Here is an 18,027-nt window from a genome sequence, read left to right on the forward strand (position 1 = left end):
GACCCAGGAGCGCAGTCCTCCTCCTCCTTTGGACGGCAGCCGTCTCAAAAACCTTGCGGAGCCTAGAACGGCCAGGACAGATCCCACATCTGTGTTTTGTGTCCGGGGAGGGATGGGTTGTTGGCGATTGTGAATTAAGAAATGTGTTTTGCTCCATTGTGGGACTTACTCCATATACTCATGTATAAGTCTAGACATTGTAGTCTAAAACTTGGGTCAACTTATGCATGGGTCAGCGTGCACCTCTGAGTCCTCTTCCCGTGAGCATGGAGAGAGACAAGATACTGTACCTTATCTTTTATCCAAAAAGGAACCATCCCCTTCTCAGACTAGAGTGGTGAAAGGCAAAAGCTTCATTCAGCCCAAAGGAACCTAAAAGAAGCACTGATTTCCTCTATTTTCTCTGCTTCTGACCTTTTTAAAAGCTTGGGACAGAAAATAATACTGGCCACCGACGGTGGAATTGTTGCTTTCCACTCTCAATGGAATGACCCTCAGTTTATCTGTAGGTCTTATAAAAATTCATAATTTTGGCCTCCAAACCTACCCTTGGCTTATAGAATCACAGAATTGGGCCATTTTCACTACACTCTGAGGCAGTGAGTTCCACTGTTGAGCAACTGTTACAGTCAGGAAATTCTTCCTAATGTTCAGGAGGAATCTCCTTTCCTGTCATTTGAACCCATTGCTCTGAGTCCTACTTTCCAGGGCAGACATGAGTATATACAGTATTTTCAAGTACGCATTCATAAGACGGAGCCATTAGCCTTGCTATGACTGTTCTCAATGTGTTCGATTTTTTTTTTTTACTTTAATCATCATTCAATCCAATTTTGCAACCTTTGTTTGTTTTTAAGTCCTAGTTACATGTGTAATTTTAGTAACTGCTCTGGAGCTTTAGAGGTCGGGGGATGATTTTAGTGACAATCACAAGGAAATCGCATACTCTCCCCATTTCCAGGCATATATTTAAAAATGAATAATGTCCCCTTTCATATTGGGAATCAACCCAGTCAATCATGTGCTACTTGCGCTTTGCAAAAGCCAGGATAATAGTAATGCCCCCTTTAATAGCATGTTTTATGATTCATACGCGTTAAAGGCTTGCCTGTCTTCGCCATATAATCTGCAGATGGTGTTTAATCAAGCACAGTTTGAATATTATTACAGTACTGATACCTTGTGTTTAAACAGCAGGAGGGTAGAAAAGTGTGCATTTTCTGTTTTAAGAATCCAGATTTAGTTTGCCTTCTTCAAGGCACTCTTGATCGCTGCTCCTCAAGTGGTCCACCCAACGCTTCAGAGCTTGAGGCAACGTAAAATAGGTCTGCGCTGTTGTCTCTTGTTGTCAGTGCTTTTGGAAATAACTCAAATATCTATAGTTAAAGAAACTTCTAGGGGCCCTATTTGCACTCTAATGACTGCTTTGGATTTTAAATACATGATTGCTGTAAACGAAAGATTGCTCCAGAATGTTACTTTTGTCAAGAGCTAAATATTCAAGACATCCCGTCTCTCGTGTATCTCTATTGCTAAAATGGTCATGACCAGCATAATGAGTCAAGTGAATGGCTCTTTTTGCGGTCTGGCTGGACTTCTCCAAAGCACTGGTATAGCAGCCAAGCAAGATGCCAATATATTGCTACCCTGTTTCCCCGAAAATAAGACATTCCCTGAAAATAAGAACTAGTAGAGATTTTGCTGAATTGCTAAATATAAGACCTCCCCCTAAATATAAGACCTCCCCCCTCGCATACCCGCTAAACAGAACACCAGAGCATGCAAGATTGGTAAATGTACATACCATAGATTATTGTACATGGAAATAATGGTAGTAACAAGAAATTCTTGATAGGATTCACAGTTTGGTTATGTGGTTTGTGATGACAAATACTGTACATTATATAATAAATGTTCATTTTTTTTGTTCAACAATAAATGCAAATTCTTCTTCATGGAAAAATAAGACATCCCCTGAAAATAAGACCTAGAGCATCTTTGGGAGCAAAAATTAATATACGAACGACACTGTCTTATTTTCAGGGAAACACGGTATGATCGTTGTAATTATTGAACAGTGTTTGATGTTTATCGTAACTGGGTTGCATTTGATTCAGGGAATTGTGGTGGTCTTGTTTCTTTCCTTATAGATTTGCATAATTCGTTTCCTTTAAACTATTCAGGGGCTTTGTGATGAGGATAATATTAATTCCTTGTTTCATTGGAGAACTAATAGTTTCTTTTTGCAGCATTGAGTTAGAAGTAAACTCTGAGACCAGAATGCTCATTATATATGTTCCCTAATATATATCAGAATTTTTGAAGGAAAACAAGGTGTTTGTTTCCTTTCCCGGCCCAGAATCCATTCGGAATACTCCCAGCACAGACACCATGCCAGCTTCCTCTTCCCAGACGTGTTGCGCTGAGCACCCGGAGCCAGAGAGCGCAGCAGGGCCCTACCTGTCTGGGACTCAGGAAGAAGAGTCAGGTCCCAACCTCCCCACGGCTCACGTCCGGCCCTCTCACCCCTTGAAGAGCTTCGCGGTGCCAGCCGTCCCTCCCTCTGGGGCCACCTATGACCCTGCCTTGCCAAGCACACCTTTACTATCCCAACAGGGTGAGTACCAAGGACGCTGTCGTCAAGAAACATGAGTCATTGGTGGAGACAAGAGGGAGATATGGGCAGCAGAGATCAGCCACTTCTTTAAAACCATAGGCTGTTAGGAATTGTGGGAGTTGAAGTCCAACACCCGGAGGACCAAAGTTTGCCCATGTCTGAGGTAGAAAGAGAGAAAATGAGAATCTAACCTAGTACTGGCATGTAGCTCTTAAAATATTATTTCAAGGTCATACTGCAAAATTATTAACGGAGGCTGGACAGTCCAAAGAGATTATACGTATACTCTTATTAGCTGCACAGAATTCCAGTCTGTCTGCAGCTTCAATAATATTCTGACCTTTTCAAACCTTAATTCAGAGTTTCTCAAGTAGGGTTCCTTAGAGCCTTATTGTTCTACAGGACGTTGCTGGGAATTCTGTGCAAGATAGGGTTTAAAAACATTTAAAGAACCATACAAAGATTTCTATGCAGCGGTTTCCTGAGAGCTGACAATTGTTTCAAGGCTCTCTCCATGGTAAAAGAGTTGAGCAAGTCTGTCTTGAATTGTTAAAGACCATACCATCAGCTTTGGCTTTTGTAGATTTGATTATTAGCCATTTCATTAATACAGTAGAGTCTCACTTATCCAACATAAATGGGCCAGCAGAATGCTGGATAAGCGAATATGTTGGATAATAAGGAGAGATTAAGGAAAAGCCTATTAAACATCAAATTAGGTCATGATTTTACAAATTAAGCATCAAAACATGTTATAAAACAAATTTGACAGAAAAAGTAGTTCAATACGCAGTAATGCTATGTAGTAATTACTGTATTTACGAATTTAGCACCAAAATATCACAATATATTGCAAACAATGACTACAAAAATGTGTTGGATAAGCGAGTGTTGGATAAATGAGACTCTACTGTATGTTCTAGGAATCTCTTGGACTCCATAGTGATGGGTCAAGACTAAGATCTTGCTGAAATTTGACTCTTTCCTTACTCAGATAGTAAACAGCAGCTTTCCTAAACCTATTGGTATAGGTGGTTCCTTCAAGTGACTAATCCAGGTCATAATTTATGTTAAGCTTCCAGCCATCCAGTCCATTCAGTAAAGACAGCATCCATTGGCACTCTAGGCAGAACTCGGCCTCCGATGCCAGTTGTCGTCCCAAGCGCTCCTGAAGTCCAGGAAACTACCAGGATGCTCGAAGACACAGAAAGTGTAAGTATACCTATAGAGAGTAGCGTCACATTACTCTATTACATTGAAAGGTTTGGCTGTAAATTCGAGTAACATTAAACATCGTTCAAATTGAACCTACTTTTGATAACCAAAATATACGTTAGTCTTGTAATTTTTAGAAGAAACCAAAAGTCATTGTCCTGGGTACAAAGAAGTTGATGATTATTATTTTTTTTTCTCTTTCCTTTCTTCTTGTGCTCCCCAACCTTGTCATCACGTTTTGTCTTGTTAATTTACCACTTACTGTTTGTCTGGGGTTTGTTTTTCATGCCGGATGCTACTCCCACCTTCCTCTTTCTCCTCTCATTGCTTTAGCAAAGTGAAAATGGAGTGGGGACATCTCAGTAGTAACACAGTCCATCCGATCCATGTGGCTTTGCTGCCATGACCAATATCCGCATGTATTGGACATGGCATCCCTTTCTCCTCCAACCCTTCCCTTCCCTCCCGAAACAATGCGGCTCATCTTGTCCAGTAACCCTGTTAAATCTCCTGCAGAATTACGAGCCGGATGAGCTGACCAAAGAGATGGCCCACCTGGAAGGACTCATGAAGGACCTTAATGCGATCACGACCGCATGACCGCCTTCCCCTGGGAAAGGACCCTGGACCCCGTTTCGTGGGTCTCGAGACTTAGCCTTGGATCGCAAGGACATGTACAGAGACATAGGGGGGCAGCACAAGAAGGACATCCAACCAGCCGCTGCATCAGAGCCAGCGCTGGCAAACTAAGTGGCTTTTTCTGCCCGTTGCCCCAAAGTGACCCCGTTGGGAAATGGGATCCTGCTAGGAGATGGGGGGCAATGGCTCAGGCTGATGAGACCCAGCATCCAGACAAAGAAGTGGACTTAGCATTAATTTGAGTCAGGTTTTGTCTCCGTGCTGTGACCTGCCCTGGTTTTTTCAGTGTTGGACATTCGCATTTATGTACAATTTTCCCCCTGTTTGCGTGTTTTTATTTTATTGTATCTTTTTTTATTAAAACATGTAATCTGAGAGAAAAAACCCCCCACCCCAATTTGTGTTGTTCCCTCCTCCCCCCACAGCCTAGACCGATGTTGGATTGCTTGTTCTATTGTATGCGGGAATTCATTGCCAGCGTGGGTTGTTCCGGTTTTTGTTTTGTCGGTTTGTCTGTATAGCTGCATCACTTTCCAGCAGTTTAATCCATGGCCTTGGGGGATGCTGCATTGCTCTTTGTACGCTTTTTATTTTTTATTTTTATATTATAATAATTATGAAAAAAAGCCTCACTGTGAGATCAGATATCTGGATTGAAATGTAACACTAAGATTCTTGGATATTTTTTTTTTTGTTGCAACCCCAATTTATTCATATCAGTTGTTCTAACCATCTCCAAGTAAAGGCTGTTTGGACTGTTTTGGACTGCAACTCCCACCATTCCTAACAGCCTCAGGCCCTTTCCTTTTCCCCCTCAGCCGCTTAAGCGGCTGAGGGGGAAAAGGAAGGGGCCTGAGGCTGTTAGGAATGGTGGGAGTTGCAGTCCAAAACATATGAAGAGCCATAGTTTGCCCATGCCTGTCCTAGTACATGCCCAAATAGATAAATGTAATAGTACATTGAACAAGTCCCCTATGAAAGTGAAAAAGCATCACAGAAATTGCCCAGTTTGTACATTACCTCTGCTCATACGAGCAAACAGATGGAATATCTCATGTGAACAACAACAACAAAAAATTATGTGAACCAACCCATGAAATAGATCATAGACTGGTTGAATTGCTCTTCCTTTACCATTTGCCTTGTAAGCTAGTCGTTCGGGTTGTCTGGTGACTAAATCACCAGGAGTATTTCCTTGAGAAATACCCTCCTGTTATAAGGGAAGGTCCTACAGGATCAGATGCCACAAGTGTGTCTTAGCGATAGAGCTTTCCATGTATTTTCAAGGTTTTTTAAAAACGACTCTTCTTCACACAGTGCATTTTGGTCTTTCAAACTGTAGTGGTCAATGATTGTGGGCCACCTTCCTTTCGTAGCTATACATCATCCCAAAGGTTTCAGAAAACTACCTTCAGGTGCTGATTCCCGTTCGGAAGACAGTGCCTTTGTAGACTTATTCTAAAAACATATCAAGATGGAAGGGTAAAATGTTTGTGACTTAAATGTTGCACCAGCCAGTGAAAGGGGGGAAAGCAGACATTTGATAAACTTTGGTTTCTTGTCTTCCACCTTCTGGGATGGAGCCCCGGTAGTGCAGTTGGTTAGACTCTAAAGGTTGGGTTGCTGACCTGAAGTCAGTTCGAATCTGTGAGACAGGATGAGCTCCCGTCTGTCAGCTCTAGCTTGCGGGGATATGAGAGAAGCCTCCCAGCAGGATGGCTGGGTGTCCCCTGGGCAACGTCTCTGTAGACAGCCAATTCTCTCACACCAGAAGCTACTTGCAGAATATTCTCAAGTCGCTTCTAACACGATTAAAAAAAAAAAAACCTTCTGGGATGGTGACGTAGCCTGAGAGAGAAGAAACCAGTAGTAGTTGGGTTGTTTTAAAGCCTATTTTGGAATTCACTTGCCGAAATGGGATGGTAGAGCAAGGCAAAGATCTTCAGGTAGTTTTAGGTGGCAAATTTGTTTCAAGCAGATTTATATATCAATCTTATATATTCACGTATCAACTCAGAGCATTGGACTCTGAGGAGACCAGGAAGAACCAGTGCCAGAGGTTTTACTGAACTTTTTATTCTGACTTTTGTATACAGTAATGACATTTGTAAAACCCAGCCTCTGTTACTTATTACAAAGCAGTATTGAGGAGGAATGGCTTTCCAAGGAAGTTCTAGTTAGTGGGAGTAGAAATCTGTAACTCTTGCCTTTTTGTTTCAGCACAGTGCTTTTCCCTTCTAAACAGTTTGAGATCTGCATTTGCTTTTGGCCATGTGTAAGTGAATGCTACTTCAGAGAATTCTTGGAACAAACTATGAAAAAAAAGGATTGCTGACATTTCCTTCAGGATGCTAAAACTGACCCTCTGTTGAAGGATTAATTCATTCTGTAGCATATTCAGATGTATTGTTATGCTGGATTTGAACAATAAGCCATCGACTTTAAAATACTGTATTGATTTTTTACAATGATACGAAAAGTGCCATGAAATGTGAAAAGTAGTCCTTCTAGCTCCATGTTCTGTCTTCCAAGGGTAACCATCATAATGCCTCATATATTTCGAAGTGTAGCATTAAGGCATTAACTCTTTCTCACCGTAATCCTTAATTCTAGGAGATTAACTGGATGCTTCTTTATGGTTGGGACAGTAAAAGCCCAATGTCTGAGCAAACTGGCACAGCTGGAAAAATAGAAATTTGACCAAATTCAGTCTCTGTCTTGGATCCAGTTATGCGCTGGGTGAATATGTGATGAAGTTGTGGGTTGGCGGTATATATATAAATGCAAATAAAGGAGTAGGATGCACTCCTCATAGATCAGGAACACCAGGGACATTTTCAGTAGGATTCTTAAAAACTTTTAATGTTCAAAAAAGTAGCAGTTTGGTTTTCTGGAGTTGAGCTTAAAGTATGATCCAAGACCCTATACAAGCAAGGTGTGCCTTGGGCAACATTCATCGGAAAAGTGTGATATAAAATTGAATAAAAGCATTTCTCAAAATGGGCTTTCATTTGTGGGACAGGGAGTGTTCTGCATGACTGTTTTTCAGTAGTACTGTACAATGTCATTGCAGCAAAGGACAGGAACTTTTTCCTCACTGTTGGACTCTCTCTCCACATCCTTGGTGCACGCATTCAATTCATCGGATGCATACGTTTCTCTTGTTCAACCTATACCCAAAGATACGCCATCATGCGTACTCAGTATTCTTACCCCCCACTGGTGGATTTTTGTGAATATAATGCTACTTAGGTAGAATATGATGAATGTCGATATCGCCATGAATCTGGAAATGCGGGCGGGGGATATTTTTAATAATAAAACAACTGTTCAAAGTTGATTTTTTTAAAGGTTGAATCAGAAAAAATGAGACATTTATTCAAGTCAATGTACTATATGTATTGCACTTTTTCACATTTTAACACTGTTTTTTACATACCTTGTGACTTAAATTTGGAGCATTGTGTATCTTGTAGTGTCATGGCTAAACGGCTACGTTGGCCGCTTCCTCCGACGGAAAATGGGGGGGAGGCTCTGTATATTGTTTTACAGTTCTGATGTAGGAGCGTTCTGAGGACTGCTGTAAACTTGTAACTTTCTGTACATTTTTTTCTGTAGTATTTGCTGTATTCGCGACAAGATTTTTAATACTGTCATGTTTATTATTTGGTATTGGGCATCCAATACACTTTTTTTAATCTAATGAAGTCCTGGTTCTGTCTGGAGAGTTTTCTTTTCAGTCTTTTGCCTTCTGGTTTTAGCCACATCCATTGGTGGTTCAGAGAACCCAGGAGCCTTAATTCAGTCCTGAGAGCAAGAAGGAAGTGGGCAGAAGTGCTTTTAAATATATTGCCAAATATAGGTAGGACTAGACCACTATCTGATCTACCCGTAAGATTTACAAAGGTAAGTAAATAGTCACTTGAAACTCTCTTTGCTGGAAGGAACTTTTAATATTATTTGAAGTAAAATATCTAAGCAACTTACAGCTGAAAAAGGGGTGATTTATTTGCTTGTTTAAAGGATTTACTGTCTTTCTTCGATTCTTTTCCCCATATAAACATATCTAAAATAGAGTGAGTCGTTGAATCCGGGTGGGATATTATATATAAAATATATAATTGGAACAAACGCAAACCAATAGCTTTTTTCAGTATATGAATGTTGATAACAGTAATAAGCAATCTGTTAATTGATTTAGGTATGTGCTCAAGAGATTAAAACTAACTTGGCACCTATACGTCATAAAAAGCTGGCGTGCAGTAGGTATTGGTTATATAAATGGCAAACGGATGTATGCGAGCGAGAGCCTAAAGAGCTGTCAAGTGGTAGGAGGCTACAAGAGGTCTGCTTACACATCAGTGTAACACTTAGTCAAGGTTTCCTTTCTTGGATTTCCTTTCCCTGAATATTTTTGAACTGTGGTCAGTTGAATCTGTAGATGGAGAACCCATGAATATGGAAAATGGATTGGATACCTGTAGCCCAAATATTGTCCTCTGTGAGTTTGAGGAAATGGATTAAAATGTCCAAAAGCTCATGTGAAGGTTAGCTTTAGAGGTGTATAGGAATCATGATTGTTTTCCTAGCCAATGTTTTTGTCTCTGATTTGTGGGACTCCTCCTTCCCTGCTCCTTTTTCCCATTTCAGAATTGTATGACTTCATTTATCTGGATGAAGCCCCCAATCTGCCAGTTTAACAGTGAAGGAAAGATTGGAGGAGATGGAGAGACAGGTTGGGCCAGGCTTCTCCTCACCTGCTAATTTTCCTGTCAGACCGGCATTTAATTATCCTGTGTCTCCCAGCTATGAAGCCAAAAATGAGTCCCCTTATTATCCACTGCTGCGTTGTCACAGCAACTGGTATTTTAACTCTCTCTGGGAATCCATTTCCTTTGTACTCGTAAGGAAAAAATAATCTCAGTTACTATTAAAGATAATGATCTTTGGGAAGTGGCTGGAGGAGTGAGGCCGGGGAGTTTAGGAAGAGACGCAAGGCAGAAGGCGGACTCCTGTCCATGGCCAAGATGCTAAAGAAAGATATTTGTTAATATGAGAGAGACCCTTTGCCTGGCTTCTCAGCCTGGTAGCCGGCTTTGTCTGGACAAACAGTGACGCCATGTGGTTGCAATGAAAAATTACTAGATCATTCACTTTTGTGAGCTGAACTTTCACAGATTTGGTTATTGTACTAAAGAAAAGAAAACATCCAGAATATGATGTTATTTTACTAAGATTTTCCTTTATTACATCTGTTTTTTTTATATTTCAAACCCCCAGCCCTTCACCCTGCCCAAGCACTCCCAAAAAAAGCCCAAGCCCCTTGATGTTTTCACTAGTTGGGGGCATCCGCTGTGATTGATCTAGTACCCGCTCCAGCACAATACAGAATTCCCAACACCTTTCCTGTTCGCACCATGCCAGAGAATCCAGATCCAATCAGAAACATTCTCTAATAGTTTCAGGAGTGTCACCTGGGAAAATAAGTGATCAGGGGATAAAAGGGACCTCCAGCACCCATTTGCTTCCAACACTTTGTTCTTTGCTTCCATAGTGGCAGTCTTGGATTCAAATGAGGCACCATCATCTTTTATTACCAAAAAAAAGGGAGAAACATTCATTTATGACTCATATTTGGGGTGACAGATTTCTACTTTTTCATCTTAATATGTTGCAAATATTTCTCTTACCCAGTTTGGAAAGTAGAGCATGTAGGTGCATGTCTGTCCATCTTTGAATCTACACACTGAAGTTGGTTAGGGACATTATGCCAAGGAAACCACTGCTACCCAAAATAACCCTGAGGAGCAGAGTTGTTATCCTTACTTATTTTTATCCCAGCCTTCCTCCTTAGGGTAAAATGTGACAGGTTTTCCCAATTGTCCTCACAACAACCCTGTGAGGTAGGTTCAAATAAGAAAGAGACTTGTTGCCTTGGAGCAGCCCAGTAGCTTTTATGGCCAAAGGGGGATTTGGATGGAGACCATCACAAGTTTCTCATCCAGAAGCTGTGGCCCTCCAGATATGGTTGAATGCTATATAATTCCCACATTGGGGAATTAGATAGAAAAATGACTAGACGCATCTTTCACAGATCAGTGAAGGATGGGACTAGTAGTCGCTTGACATCTGGAGAGCCACGTGTTCCCAAACTTGGTGCTAACCAGTACATCACACATTTTGACCTGAAGTAGCCACATTGAACTGGTTTTGTTGTTTTCTACCTGAACTTAGTAATGAGAACTTCCTGGAACTGCCTATGGACTCCTTCAGGGAAGGTCAATATTGGCATCTATTTTAATACTAGAATATATAACTATATTTCTATGATGTGCATGTAGTGCGTACAGGGATGTGGGAGACGCTCCTTTGCAGATGCGTACACATCCATATGCACACATCCATGTAGCGGTAGTATTATTTTCAGTACAAAAAGGTTGCTTGTTTGTTTCCCCCCTAGAATACCCTTGAACCTTTACGGAAGACAGAAGCATGAATTACAGCTTAGTTCCAACCCAGCGAAGCAGAGCAAGCCCAAGCAGCTTGACTAGAGTCTTGGGGCCAACCCTTGGAGGCAACAGGCACATGTCAGAGGTTTGGTGTTTAGGGGTTTGTTTGTTTTTTTGCTATTTTATGCGGGACTTTTGTTACATAATTAAGCATACTGATAGCGATTCGGAGAAAGCCCCAAGGAACAGGGAGATTCAGCCTTGTTATTCTTTTAAGTTTTGGCATCAGCATTATTGCCTCCTTTCTTGCTCCTGATGAATAGAAGAATCTTGGATTGTGGGATCCAAATGAAAGAGTCAAAATATGGATTTGGACCACTTAATAGACCACCCATATCTGTTGCAATTGTGCACCCTCATGTTATTTCTGACCTGTTGGGTTTTATTGGCAAGATTCGTTCCAAAGAAGTTTACGATCACCTTCCTCTGAGGCTGAGAGAGTATGACTTGCTTAATCAATATGTAGCTTAAATGAACACACCGGATCTCATCTGGGCAACGGGAGGGGAGAATTTCAGGAGGTTTATTGCTCATACACAGTCAATGTCCGATTTCTAATTCCTTTTCAAAAGAGGTACAGAAATGCGTATCATGACAGGACAGGTTTCATTGCTGTAATAATTCAGTTGTGGAATAATAAAATTAGGTTTTTTGCATGTGGAGGATCAGAGGTTCTGTGATTGATGCAAGAATATGACCCAAAGGTGAAGGTTCAACTACTCTTTTGCACTGAGTATATTTGCTACTCATTCTTCCACTCAAGAGCAGAACCACTAGCAAACCATCTTGCCATTTTTGACTGAGCTTTGCCTGCATTTCCTCTCTGCTGCTAAGATGTCAGCAGTTCCTGATAATGGCAGAAAACTCTTGCAACATTAAGATATAAGGGATATAAAAGAAGGACCTTGAAGGATTTTGTTTTTATCCAGGCAGAGCTTAGGAAAAACCCAAGGCTTTTGGATCATGAATACGAATGCTAATATGAAGGCTTGACTGTAGGTTACACAATTGTGACTGCAGTTGTACATTCTACCCATTTTCAGGTTTCACCCTGTTGAAGGATGGATTCCCAACCCCAGAAAAAATGGAAGTGTTGTTAGCTTAAAATCCTGGTGGTGATTTGACCACTAGATGGAACTAGATTCATTTCTGTTATTATTAGCTGGCTTTAAAACACAGAGATATTAGACACACTGCAGTGGCTGAGGCTGGAAGTGGAAGCTGAGTAGTGGTGCCTGGTGCAGAAGGCTCCTTAATCCCTTTCCTCTTATGCCATAGTTGCATGGAAATCATGTTGGATATATATATATTTGACAATCAGGAGGGCATCATCTAGTTCCACTTTCACTGGCCCTTCCTATACCAAGTGAGGCATGCAAAGAATACACACTTTCTGAAAAATCTTCACCAGAAAGCACAGCACTTTTAGGTAATTGGGGTACCTTTACTTTGACAAGGCAGCCAACGATAGGGCCCCCTTTGCTCCTCCAGCTTTTTTACACAAGCCACTTAAAATGGCAGCTTTCCAAAATAGTTCAGAATTCAACTGGGAAAAGAATGATATGATGGTGTAGGGCAGGGGTCCTCAAATCACAACCCACAGGCTAAATACAGCTCACTAAGGGAATTTATCCACCCCTGCCAACATTTTAAGGCTTCCCCCATTCCTTCGCTCTGGAAGGAAGACTTTAGCCAACTCACTCTCTCTCGGTCTCAGATAAAGACAAAGGCAAATCTCCTTTGAATAAATCCTGACAAAAAACGCGGTGATAGAGCCTGAAACAATTTGAAGGCACACAACAACAATCCTAATTAACTTGACTAAAGTGCTATCTCCCTCCCAATGTCCATCCAGCATCCTTCAATATTCATAGTGGGACATAACACCAGAGAGATATCAAGATGGCAAAAGTTATATTTAATTTTTGCCTCAAATGGCACATTTCCAACCATTTAGGCCATTTTAAATTCAGACACTGGTCTTTTTAAAAAATAGAAACTCATCAGAAAGTGAACTCCTACAAAACAAACTATTCTCCTGGACCCAAAATGGCTGGAATTGTATATGATCTTCTATGCAAAGTAAATTAGTATCTACTTTAAAAAGTGCCATTGGTTCCAAGAAATCTAGTTCCTGAATTGTGCAGATGCATACAATGATGCTATCAAGAGCATCCCATGTGGATTGGTGTCCAGTGCTTGTTGGGATTTGCGTAATGCACATTGAAATCCGCAGACAGCAGTCCCATTATGCATTGGGCACCAACACATATCCTTCTGATGTTACGCTATCTAATAATATAGCAATGCAGTATATAACTGTTACATTATATAATAAGGTAACATCAGCCCTCCACTGGATACAGACATTGTTAAACTGCATCGTTCTAATTCTCACAGATGGAAGTCCACTTAGGAACATGCAATGCCCCAACAGGATTCCAGCCATTGTTTTTTGCAGGTGAAGGGTGTCGTTCTCAAAGATGTATTTGGCTACTGTGAAAACCAGCCCTTAAGTTAATTTTCATCTTCCAGGGGGAATAGTTTTGGGCAGAACAACACTTAGGGGAAAGAATTTGAAAAGCTGTCTGTTCTCATCTTTGCATTCAAACTGTGGTCTCAATAGCTGCATGATCAAACTAAGTCTTCCAAGAATTTTGGGTCTCCATTTGGCATATGCAATATGACCCCTGTATCCACAGGATTGGTATTCACAATTGAATTTATCCACATCTAGTTGTTCTCACTAGGTATTTATAGGTCTTCCAGCATGAATCTATGGTATTTTCAAGGCCAGAAGTCTTTCATTTCAATAGGAATTGCTATTATTCATGTGAAGTTTGGGAACGTAACCCCTGTGGATACAGGAGTTATACTGTAGTGCCATCTTCACTGTTGGGATGTCTGAGATATGTATTTTGGTATTATAGTTAGCAGTTTGCCACTGTATTTTTCAAATTTCACAGGAAAGAGTCTGAAAGTAGTTTTGAATTCGGCTATTGATTGGCTAGAGTTACTTAAATAGTTGACTGAATTAGGGGGGGAAATGCTTTTGTTTTATACATCTAGGTTTGAAGCCCATGTCTATCCCTCTAAATGTCTAGTCAGAAATTGGGTGATTAAACATTTGATGGTGATATTTTCAAGAAGATATCGAACTAACCTCCTCAAATGGATCCTTGGCCCTGACCTGTATCAATGCGGGATCTGTCTGTCTTTCCACAGCGCACTCGTGCGGTCATTCCCCATGCCTGATCATTCATACCGATTATACCTCTCGTCTCTGGGTTATTACTGCATATTGATTGCATTCCCCGTTCGAGTCTTTTGTTCCATGTAGTAAAATACTCTATAAAAGAAAGTGACTGAAAATCTATAACTCTAAGAATACCTGGTTATCTTTTTTGTTGTTGTTCTTAGCTTTTTTTAAAAAAAAACAAAACAAATCAAACAAACTTCTAATCATAGCTTTAACTCGAAGAAAAGCAAAGAAGAAGATGGAGTCTCTTGGGATCCGCATGAAATCAAGTGCCTCCTCTGGGCAATGGGGTGAAACAGGAGGAGAGGAGTAGAGCTCACAAATTAGAGGGAAGTTTGGATCGGACGGATTCCCGTTCCCCAGTCAGCCCTATGGACCCTTTCCTCCCATCGGCAGCAGTCAGAGATGGGGAAATGGCGCATGTGGCCTCAAACGTAGGCGGATGAGGCAGAGAACCTGAGGACATCTGGCGTGGTAGAGTCACTCGCCCTGGCACAGAGCTATATGGCTTCCCTAGAGGTATGGTCCATCCTCCTCCTCTTCCTCCTCCTCCAGAGAAAGATGAGAAACTAGAAACAGACTCTCGGGAGGAGTGAAGAGAGCCATGGCTTAAAGTCAGAGCCGCTTCGTGGGGTAGAGAGGGTTGGGAAGCAGAAATCAGCTTGAGGTCCTGGGTCAATCGTCCTGGTGGAAGCGGGGGGCTGCTCCTGGGCTGGAGACCCTGCCGAGGTGGGCTGGAGGCCTGAGGCATCAGCAGGGATCCGTGGGAGCCCAGTGACCCCGGAGGGCTGCACTGGAAAGTCCTGGGGGCAGGGCTGTGATGGGGAGGGCTAAGGCCTGAAGGTGGGTATGAAGGAGGGGCGACCACGGGCTGTTTCAACGGAGACGTAGAGGCAGCAAAGGGCGACCGTTCCTGGTGCAACTGAGCAACCATTGCAGGCGCAGCTGAAAGTCCTAATGCACTTGGCTGGGTTTGACACAAGGCCGAAGGGGGGCTTCCAGAGGCCTGTGCCAGCTGGCTTAAGCTAGAAGAGGGAGAGCTGGATGAGGGAGGTAACGGTAAAGGGCTCATCCCTGCAAGCCCTCCAGTTCTTGAGGCCTGCTGGGCCTGTCCCACTTGGAGAGGCCGGCACGTGGGCTGCAAATGGCGGAGGGGGCTACTGGGTGAATTGGAAGATTGCTGGGGAAAGGGCGCAGCGCTGGCCGAGGGGGGACTAGTGGGAGCCTTCTGGAAGGGGCCAAAGCCACTGGACAGGTTGTTGTCAAAGGCCTGCTGTGGAGCACTCCCTTCTGGTGGATCTGAAGGCCCCAGCTGTGACTGGCTCAGTCCGACTGAGGATGGACTTCCCACGGGTTGCTGGGCTGAGCTAGCGGAGGGGGAACCAGCCGAGGCCCGGTGAAATTGACCTAAGCCAGCGGAGGCAGTAAACCCCGCCAACTGCTGGATCTGGAAAGAGGAGGATGAAAGGGTTTCAGCTCCCGGCGTGTGCTGCTGGGATGGCGTGCTCAAAGGGGAACCCATGGCGGAGGGTCCACCAGATGACACCAAGGAGTGGAACCTCCTCAGGTGCCTTGGAGTCTGGTTCTGCGCTTGCCCCAGAGAACCCAACACGGAGACCGGAGGGCGGAAAATGGCAGTAGGGAGGCGAGGGTGGTGGGTCAAAGCAATTGCTACGGAGGTGGTGGCTGCTGCAGCTTGCAAAGGGGCTTGGATGAGGGGCGTCCAGATAACGGGCGTTGGGGCAGATGCTGCCGCAGCTGCTGCCGCTGCCGCTTGCACATTATGTGCACAGTGGGCCATCTCTCGGTCGTGCTGCACAATTTGTTGGATGATCTCGTTCTCTTGGTAGTTGAAGACCCCCGAGTTGAGATCATGCTGGACTTTATGTAGCAGGATAGAGTTCTTCTTTCCTGTGAAAGAAAAGAGACAGAGGTTAAGAGCAGGATCAGAATAGTGAAAGAACGTATTAGTTTAATTTTTAACACACATTTTTCCCAAAGTGGTTCCTAATTCAGTTTTCCATGGCAGAGTGGGAATCTGTACCCTGATCTCCCATTGTCTAGTTCATGACTCAAACCACTTCACTACACTACTTCTCTAGGTTCATCAATCAGGTCCCATCTTTCCATTGCAACAAGCCAAGATAACTTACAGGTATTGTTGAACTGTAACACCCAACATTCCTCCTATGGCAATGCCCATCTGCTTGAGCTGATAGGCATTGCCACCCAATAACATTTGTCAGCATGTCTTTTGCCCACCAAGGGATGGGAAAAGATGTTTCTACACCAGAAAAGAAATACTCCAAGGACCAAGAAATCTAATATTGTATACCTTTCGTTCCTAACTTGCCTGTGACTCCTTTGGATGCAGCACCTCAGGTTTATAAGCATAGAAATTATGGACGCACGGAAAAGGAAAGAGAAAAAAAAGCAATTTGGGAAGAAGAGTGCAGTCAGCTACAATCGGACCCAGATAAGAAACAAGGGGCTTTGAGGCATAAAGAAATGTGATTCCCTCCCCGTTTCTCTCCAATGAATGAGGAGAGATCCGTTCTCCATAACAATTGTATCCACTAATCAAATTTTAAGCTTTTATTTTTGCTTGTTAGCATTTTGCAGAGGCGCTAGCAATCATTAACGTTCCCATTGTGTCCATGTTCTTTTGATCGCCTCTCTCCATCTCTGGGTTTGCGTTCTGGCTGCCCTGCAAGAATTCAGGCAGCTACCAGGCTTTACTTTCTCTCAGAGAGACCGTTTGTATTCTTGTATTGTTCCTGGCAGCTCTCAACTCGGAACAGGAACGGCTCTGTAGTTCTCAACTGGCGAAGGGGAATGAAAGCATCTCAAAGGCAGAATTCAAAAGCAGCAAATCCCTTTGGACCCAGCGTGGGCCAGAACAGCATCAGCGCCTTGTGTTCTGTGGTGAATTTCTAAATTCACCCATGAAGGACCAAAGGGTAAAGCCATGCTCAAGGGAAAATATTCTGACTCACAGAAATATTAAGAAGCTGCTGAGTTGTCAGACTCTTGGGAATTTCAAGACAAAGCAAATTAAGCATTTCCAAAGCATTTTGACCCTATCATCAAGTAACGGATGCTTTCTACTAATAATTATAACAATATGAAATGGAAGGAAAAGGTAGTGCTCAGTTGATATTTTTCCATTATGGCTCAATGAATACTTTGTAAATGGCAAGGTGAGTGTGTGCTTTGGTGCCAGGTTGCTCAGGAGGGATTCCAGCATCTGGACTGACACTGTCGTCAAAACAGACAATGTCTTCAATGTCTAATGCTGCTCTTCCTGAACTCCAAACTGGGTGCCTTTCCCTTCAACCACATCACTTCAGCAAGGACAAAGCTATGGATACAAGGCCTATTTCATTCTAACCCATGCTGAAGAACATACATGAACATGGCCCAAGCTGGCAATAATTAATCTCACCTAGGGGCCAAAACCATATGTAAAGTGACCACATCAACTGCCAAGAAAATGTTACTGAAATAGAGAAATAAAGCTCTTTTTCTGGCTTGTAACCATAAGGCGACCATGTGCTGGCGTTTTCTTCGCAATATTTCTTCAGAGGGAGGTGGCCTCCCTCTGAGGCTGAGAGTGTGTGACCAGTTCAAAGTCACTTAGTAGGTTTTCATAGCTGAGAAGGGAATTGAACCCTGGTCTCTAGAATCCAACATTCAAACCACCTCAGCTCTCACGGCTTCTAGAACAAACCCACTGAATCTATTGTTGCAATGCACATAAACAGATGACTAAAAAGCTCTATTTTAGT

At 42.6% G+C, this 18,027-nt stretch overlaps 2 protein-coding genes across 13 annotated transcripts in view; one reads left to right on the forward strand and one right to left on the reverse strand.

Annotated features, from left to right (window-relative positions):
• Positions 1 to 8,178, forward strand: part of neo1 (neogenin 1) — a 72,247-nt gene extending 64,069 nt beyond the window's left edge. For 9 of the 10 annotated variants that reach the window (XM_008121014.3, XM_003227708.4, XM_008121007.3 and 6 more), the window contains 3 exons: positions 2,360 to 2,617; positions 3,693 to 3,829; positions 4,349 to 8,178. In XM_008121014.3, the coding sequence (XP_008119221.2) occupies positions 2,360 to 2,617; positions 3,693 to 3,829; positions 4,349 to 4,432 (479 nt within the window). In that variant the 3' untranslated portion in view covers positions 4,433 to 8,178. Of the gene's footprint in view, positions 1 to 2,359; positions 2,618 to 3,692; positions 3,830 to 4,165 lie in introns of all 10 variants that reach the window. The other variant, XM_008121009.3, reaches the window with a different exon arrangement.
• Positions 8,179 to 9,693: 1,515 nt separating this feature from the next.
• hcn4 (hyperpolarization activated cyclic nucleotide gated potassium channel 4) overlaps positions 9,694 to 18,027 on the reverse strand; it is an 83,985-nt gene continuing 75,651 nt past the window's right edge. For all 3 annotated transcript variants that reach the window (XM_062963456.1, XM_008121016.3, XM_008121017.3), the window contains one exon: positions 9,694 to 16,150. In XM_062963456.1, coding sequence (XP_062819526.1) covers positions 14,556 to 16,150 — 1,595 coding nt within the window. In that variant the 3' untranslated portion in view covers positions 9,694 to 14,555. The remainder of the gene's footprint in view (positions 16,151 to 18,027) is intronic.

This window comes from Anolis carolinensis, unplaced genomic scaffold (assembly GCF_035594765.1).
Source record: "Anolis carolinensis isolate JA03-04 unplaced genomic scaffold, rAnoCar3.1.pri scaffold_11, whole genome shotgun sequence".
Classification (NCBI taxonomy): Eukaryota; Metazoa; Chordata; class Lepidosauria; order Squamata; family Dactyloidae; genus Anolis; species Anolis carolinensis.